The sequence below is a fragment of the Elaeis guineensis genome, chromosome 4, assembly GCF_000442705.2.
Source record: "Elaeis guineensis isolate ETL-2024a chromosome 4, EG11, whole genome shotgun sequence".
Lineage (NCBI taxonomy): Eukaryota > Viridiplantae > Streptophyta > Magnoliopsida > Arecales > Arecaceae > Elaeis > Elaeis guineensis.
In genome coordinates, this window is record NC_025996.2 from 36,324,335 (window position 1) to 36,331,491 (window position 7,157).

The window sequence follows — 7,157 nt, forward strand, 5'->3', positions numbered from 1 at the left end:
GCTTTATAGTCAGCTGGCTGCTCATTAAGCACAGTAGCCACCTCTCTCTATGCATGTCATTTCAGAAAAGTAGTTGTCACACTCATTTTGCATTGTTGGATATTAAAGGTGTATCATTTTAGCTTGCATTCTGTGCATTTTAATATTTCACACATTTTATGGTGACTGGGTCTAATTTCTCTCTCTATTTACTTCATCTCCAGGAAGTTACATATCTCCATCGTATTTTGTCTCAAACACTGCTTGAGGCTGATGTTCAAGCAATTTTCAGGTGAAGAATTTGACATGTATAAAATCAATAACCTTGAAGTCCATGTTCAGTGTCAGATGAATGCTTTGTTAGGTTTGATGCATATCCCTCTTTTCATTGGTAGGAACATGACTTGAAATAGAATTACACTAGGATAAAGAAAACTAATATGTTATTAATCAAGGCTGTTAAATGGGAGAATGTGTGTAGATCTACAGTTGGGACTTGATATCCTAGAATGTGATACACCTTGTATTTTTAACTCTGGCGTTAGTGCCATACTCTGAGTTCAGCATTGCTGGCTTTGTCTTGTCTTGTTTTTCAAATTAATAAACCTTATGAATTTATACTGGTCTTACCCTCTCATATGATTTATATCATCCAAGAATGCAAACTCTTATTTTCTTCACCATTTTGTCCAATCTTTTACTTGTTTTCTGAGATATATAAAAAATAATAGAATTCTGGAATTCTGGTGCTGCCTGTCTAGGTTAAGAACTTACAAGTTCACTAAACATGTTGCTTGTATGACATTAAGCTGCTAGCAATCTGTTGTTCAATAATGTGGTTACACTACATTGTTAAAGGCTAGATATTTTCAAGAGTAGTTTGTGACCACTACAATAGATATTGGAAAGATGCTAAGATACAAATGACATGAAACATATTCATATCAAGGCGACAAGTATCATGATCACCCCTTATTCTTATAAAATTGTGAACCACTCAAGTATTTCTTCCAATACAATGGTTATCTTATCAATCAGCAATGACCAAGCTAGTAAATGCCAATAACAGTTACATTTTTTTTGATAAACTCAGGCAAGTGGTTCATATCTTCCATTCGCATATTTCTGAAGCATTTTCAAAGTTGGACGCCAGCACTCCCCAAGCCAAAAACAGGTGTACTATATATATTGTCATTTTGTTTCAACTGAAATGCTTTATATCATTTGTTAATCTGATTCTTTTGATGCCCATTGTTTAAAAACCAGACTATGCCGAGATGTTCAGCATATTCTTGGATGTATTCGCAAGTTGCCTTCTGACAACTCAAGTGAACATGGTGTGCCAAATTTTGGTCTTCTTGATGAATTCTTGGCAGAGCACTTTGGAACTAAAGTAGGCCAATGAATGATCATGTAAAGTAGAAACTAGCTGTATCTATGCGAAGATTGTCATGTGAGAACTTCATTACAAGACAAGGAAATGGATCTTAGACTTCTGCAATTACATCACACAATATCATTCAGGTAACTTTTCTTTAAAATCACCATACTAATGAACTTGTAGTTTCTCTATTGGTACAATATACATGCTGCTTCTGACAGTTGTAGCTCCATAAGGCCCATTGAATTTTCACTGAGTGGTTCTTGTATATGTTTGCTCTCTCTCTTAAATGTGACAGCCTTGGCACTGAATGACCCAAAGTTTTGACTGTCAGAGAATGTGTTCTTCTCTTTTTGTTGCATAGTTATCTATGATTTGGTTATTCATGATTGGTGATATTTATTGCTCTGACTGGCTAGACTGATAAAAGCATTTCTGGGCCTAGATGCATATGTACAAACATATGTGAGGACCTCTTTTACCTTCATGGTTTGTGCATTTCTCTAGCAATGTTTTTATCAGTCTAGTCAATTAGAGCAATAAATATCGTCCAAGATAACATTTTCTTCAGAGACTGATCCATTGGATGTTTATTTATGTTCCAGAATGTGAACATGCTATCGCAAAGTAGGTGCTATACATATGCACATATGTAAACAGACATTCAGCAGGAGTTCTGAACACCAAGGGTGCGTTTGGTTAGCCATTAAAAAAGTGCTTTTTTTGCTTTTAGATTTTTAAAAAGCAAAAATCAAAAAGCAATGTTTGGTAACACCATGAAAAGCAAAAAGCAAAAATCAAAAAAATCAAAATAATTACTATACGCAAAGCAAAAAAATTTTGCTTTCCAAAACTTGCTTTTCTGCTTTTTTTGCTTCTTCACGTCTAAAACGCCAAACTAAAAAGTAAAGAATTCGAACCCTTCTCCCTCGTCGAGCTCTTCACCTCCCCACCCTCTTCTCCCTTCTTTTTCGAATCTTTCTCTCTCGTCGAGCTCTTCACCTGTCATCTCTAAACGTTGCTTTTTGCTTTATAGCAACATAGTTACCAAACATATTTTTTGCTTTTTTGGTTTTACTCAATAGCAAAAATAAAAAAAATAAAAATTACTTTTTAAAAATCAAAAATCAAAAAGTGTAACCAAACGCACCCTAAGTTCTCAGTCGTGTTCCATGTCAGAAGAAAGTATGTTGGAATAGACTTTTTTTATCATATCATGATTCATAAGGTTTGATAACCTTCCTGTATAATTGTTGATAAAGTGCAGATAACCTTTTTTGGCCCCTAACAAAGTTCCCACCCTGCTAATGTCCTCCAATTTTTTTTTTTGCCCAGCGCTGCTGCTTCTCTCTCTCTCTCTCTCCCCCCTCCTTTCCTTTAGGAGGTAATATTGGTTTCCAGGGGACAGCAGCTGGCCCTATTCTCTCATCAAGGTAGGATTGAACCCCTACACAACTATTTAACAGGATGAGGATCTTGCTCTTGGCTCGTAATTTTGATTTCCATGCGCCTTTTTTTTTAATTCCAATAGTCACCTAATTCATTGATAACAATATTTATTGTATTCCACTACTGAACTAGACTTTGGTCTCTTTCTTGGAAGACCAATTCAATTTTTTGGATGTGTGCATTACAGCAAAGGGACAGAAAATACTGAAATTGGATCATGCTTATCTTTCAGAAGGAGAAAACTTGGCAAACATTATGTATAGCATCTTCTCATTCAAATGGAATTTCTTTCACTTAAATTAGGAGTCTTTCAGAGATCAAGTGAGGTTGCTAGAGCTTTTAGTAGTCAAAATGGTCCTTGAGGCAAAGCCTTCTTAATGTTTCTATATTTGTTCTTGGTCTGGCAGTTTTCATCTTTCAAAGTCCAGGTGGTGAAACTTCTACCTAGTTACTACTTTTTCCTGCTTTGAAGTTAGTACTAAGAAGCCTTTTTAATCTGTTACTTTTTCAATGTGGATCAGTTCATAGATTGTTGTTTTACTTTTGTTGTGAATGGTATAGAACAAGGTTTTGAATATTGGTACCAGGGCTGTTACCCTTTTTTGGCTGGAACGATATGGTATTGCTTTGTTTAGTACTGACATCAGGTATAGGGCTTTTACCGGTCCAACACTTGGATGCTGACAAATTTTTATTTCCTTTTGCTTTTCAGGGTTTTGTTTGGTTTCTTTTCATGATGAAGGCTCTGAAGTGATTTTGTTTTGTAATTTTTAGTGTTTAAATTATGTTTTTAGTGGTCATCTGATACTAGAGTGTTGATATTGGCATTGACACTCCAGAATCAATAATCTAGCAGCACGCACACAGTATGGCTGTAAGTGTGGTAGAAATTTTCAAACTCAATTTCCAATTATTTTATTTTTATTAATATTCAAATATGAAAATATGAATAATTTATAAAGAAATAAAATATGTGGCAAAAAATAAAATTTTTACGTTGTACTGTGCTGTGCACCCTACAACATATGTGAAATTCAAGTAAATCAGGAAAAAATCAACCATGGATTCCCCTAATTTTCCGAGTTTTGCCAATTTTTGGTCCAAAAAAGGGTTTGGGGGTGGAAGAGCCTCTTGGGTCCAATGGTTCTTTCCTCCATGTTGTCTGCATCTTGTTCGGTGAAGACCCCCTTCCACTTTCCTCTAGCTTCCGTTCTTTCTTTCTTTTTGGCTCGGGCAAAAAGAGAGGCTTAGCCTCTCATGAGATGCTTAAAGGCCCCCTAAGATGCCTTGGCCCCTCTAGTCCCCCAACCATACATTTTTCAAAAAAAAAAAAAAAAAAAAGTGGATTTGTTGGGATGGCTACAGTACTGGTCAAATCAGTCTTGATTCTGGGCCGTTCCAACCTGTTTTGGCCACAATCATATTGGATGAAAGGGGGTTTGTACCAGCCTGTACCGGTTGGTAACAAACGGATCTGAGTGGGATGCCTTGGTTTAACAAGTTTAAGCAACTCAGATGCATTCTGGTGCCGGTTTTTGGCTGGAACTGTATGGCACCAGCTGTATTGTTCCATTTTGGTGTTATTTAAGAACATGGTATATTAACCTTCACTTCACTATTTTACCAGAATGCTGTTATACTTGCATTGGAAAAAGATTCAGTGATTCAATGTGCTTATCATCGCTTTTGAAGTGCTCTTTTTATTCATTCATCTAGAAAGCATAATTATATTCTTATGCATGCTATTGTAGATGAGGATTCAACTACCAATGAGGAGCAATCAATCTTCATTGGAGTTCAAGGTTCATTCAACAAGATCACTTGTGTGAACAAGTCCAAAACTGTTAATAAGGGAAAAAAAAAATGAAGGAAAGCCATCTGCATGTGTAAAACACTAAGTTGGTTAGTCCACAGAATGGCAAGGACTATGGGCTTAATTGCTAATTTGTTGAAATAAATTTTTATAAACAGTGTTGCTTATTTATGCTAACATCCTATTAAAGTTTCATTTTGTTATTGTTTATAAATTCAAAACCAACATCCTCTTAAAAGCATATGCACATTATTTCATTATGACAAAGTATCAAAATATTAATTTAAATGGATGGAGTCTTCCTTGCTATCAAATTTGTGATTTTTTTTTTCTTTGGAGATATCAGCCTTCCTGTCCAAATATGTGAGGGTGGGTCATTCTGGCTACCTGTATACAATCTCTTACCGGTGTCGATGAATTTTGGCTCCTTATTTTAGCATGTCACCCCGATTTGCTGTGTATGATGCAGTCCAATACACTACTGTAGATGCCATGTGGGATGGTATACGACATTCCTCCTTTGTATTGTGTCAATGACCTAGTGGTGCAGTATGTATTGTATGGCAAATGTTTTATGTACTGCTACTTAAAGCCCTTGATGATTAGTGATAAGAGATAAAAGGATCAAGTTCAACTCTCTGTTAGTTTATCATGACTGGAAGCTGACCAAACATGTCAGAATTGCGTATGTTTCTTCTATTTGAGAATTGCAATGATTGCATGGTGTTATAAATAATGTCTATTGCACATCTTGCACGAATTGTGTTCTTGAATTCTTAAGATAGTTATCCAGTTAGGATAGTCAAACTCCAAGGATGAGACCCACTCTTTGTTTCTAACATGACTGTTTAATATCATCATATATCTAATTGTTGCATGTTGAGTAATGTACAAAACAGTGCGAACTTAGTTCTTTTTTTTTTTTTTTGTAATGATTTTGGTATATTCATGAAAAAAACTGAAGTGGTGACAAAATGATTGGCTTAATATTTCTTTATCTGGGAGTGTACATGATGGTATTTATCTCGTAAAAGTTTACTGCAAACAGGTAACTATGTATAAGTTTTTTTTGCAGGTCTTGTTCTTTCCTTTGCCAGTGAATGCCTGAGCAATTTTGACATGGAGTCACTAAGATGTAAGTTTCCCGTGAAACACAGTGATGAAAAATTCTCTCTAGTTACATTTTATCAGTTGGAGTTTTGTGCTTAGTTAAATCCTATTGGTAGAGCCAAGCGATAGTTCCTCGGATTTTTAAATTTGATTCCTTGAGCTACTTGTGTGAAGCCATTGTTGTAATGCTGAAGAATAATTTTACCAATGAATGTATATTTAGTTCTTTGGAGCTGGAACTGTTCGCCATTTTATGCTTCTATTGTAAGCTCGTAAATGTCAGGCAACATGCCTGATTGGTGGTTCATGAATTGGTTTCTGTAAAGGCTGTAGTTTCTCATAAAGGTGATCAACTGAAAGCAACAATGCAACATTGTCACTGTAAAATAAGTTTCAGCCTATTACATGTCTATTTTGATGCACACATTACTGTTCCATTTTAGCTTAAAGGACATGCGGTGATCTTTTGTGTTATGGGTTTAGTAGGACAAATTTTGATTGTTTAGATGACGGCATAAATTCAAGGTTGAAGGTGGTTAGCTGTAAAGGGACTTGATGAAGATTGATAAGGCTCCTTTATAGTGATGATACAGGCTATTATAAACCAAATGCACCTTATGGCTGTTGTGGATGGCACCTATCATTCTGTACCGTTAATTATTTTTTATCTGCTTTATCTACCATTCTTAAACTGAATGCTGATGTGAAAATTAAACATCACATGGATATCATTAATTTTCATCAGAATTATCAATGAAGATCTCTGCAGTATCCTACCAATATTATTTTTGAGGGTTTATGCTGGATGGCGGATGCTTTCAGCATTGAGTTGAAACTAGAGCTTCTCTTTTCCTTTTGGGCTTTTCCTGAGAAATATTGTCTCTGTCGTCCAGCAGTTCATTTTTCGAAGGGAAACGGAGACCTGTCATGGACCTTCGGGGCACTGTTGCACTACATCTATTTAGGTTCTCTACCTTCTTGTTGCAATTACTTGACTTAGTAAGCAATTCCACTTTGTTTTTGTTCTTCATTTGCATTAGCCAATCTATCATGTTGGTCTCTGTAAACAGTGATTAGTCACTAGGTTACAAGTGCGAAGATCTTCCAAGTATCAATTCCCTGCCTTTTTAACTAGCTTTATTTATTTAGCCTGCAACAGAGCTGAGTTCTGTTTCACTCCTAGATATTATATATCTAAACTGTGTGATATATGGAGATGGTACAACTGGCTATAGCCATCTTTGGACTGTTTGATGTGGTGTGGTTATATCGGTGTGGTGTGGTTATATCGGAACATAATTTTGATTTTACTATTCTTTAGCAGTCCACCGTAACATCACAATTCCTTGTTTACTGAATCATTCGTTTAATTGGAGCTCAGCTGGTCTCAGCTTGATCCAACTGTGAATATGTGGTCTCTTTTTT

The 7,157-nt window shown here is 35.8% G+C and overlaps 1 protein-coding gene across 5 annotated transcripts; it reads left to right on the top strand.

Moving 5' to 3' along the window:
- Nucleotides 1–129: 129 nt before the first annotated feature.
- On the top strand, nt 130–7,157 carry LOC140857453 (vacuolar protein sorting-associated protein 54, chloroplastic-like). Of its 5 annotated transcripts, none has more exons than XM_073256314.1 (5): nt 130–271; nt 1,073–1,153; nt 1,246–1,503; nt 5,698–5,757; nt 6,626–7,157. In XM_073256314.1, the coding sequence occupies exons 1-3, from the start codon at nt 159–161 to the stop codon at nt 1,382–1,384; spliced, it is 333 nt and encodes a 110-aa protein (XP_073112415.1). In that variant the 5' UTR covers nt 130–158; the 3' UTR covers nt 1,385–1,503; nt 5,698–5,757; nt 6,626–7,157. The 5 variants fall into 5 exon arrangements, with proteins under 5 accessions (XP_073112415.1, XP_073112416.1, XP_073112417.1 ...); XM_073256315.1 differs by having other exon boundaries at nt 6,629–7,157; XM_073256316.1 differs by lacking the exon at nt 6,626–7,157 and adding an exon at nt 2,696–2,793 and having other exon boundaries at nt 5,698–6,154.

Excerpts from the sequence above, each read along its gene's own strand:
- LOC140857453 (XM_073256314.1), top strand. The coding sequence starts at position 159 with ATGGTGACTGGGTCTAATTTCTCTCTCTATTTACTTCATCTCCAGGAA. Across the intron at positions 272-1,072 it reads GATGTTCAAGCAATTTTCAG|GCAAGTGGTTCATATCTTCC; the intron begins GTGAAGAATTTG and ends TGATAAACTCAG. Across the intron at positions 1,154-1,245 it reads ACTCCCCAAGCCAAAAACAG|ACTATGCCGAGATGTTCAGC; the intron begins GTGTACTATATA and ends TTTAAAAACCAG.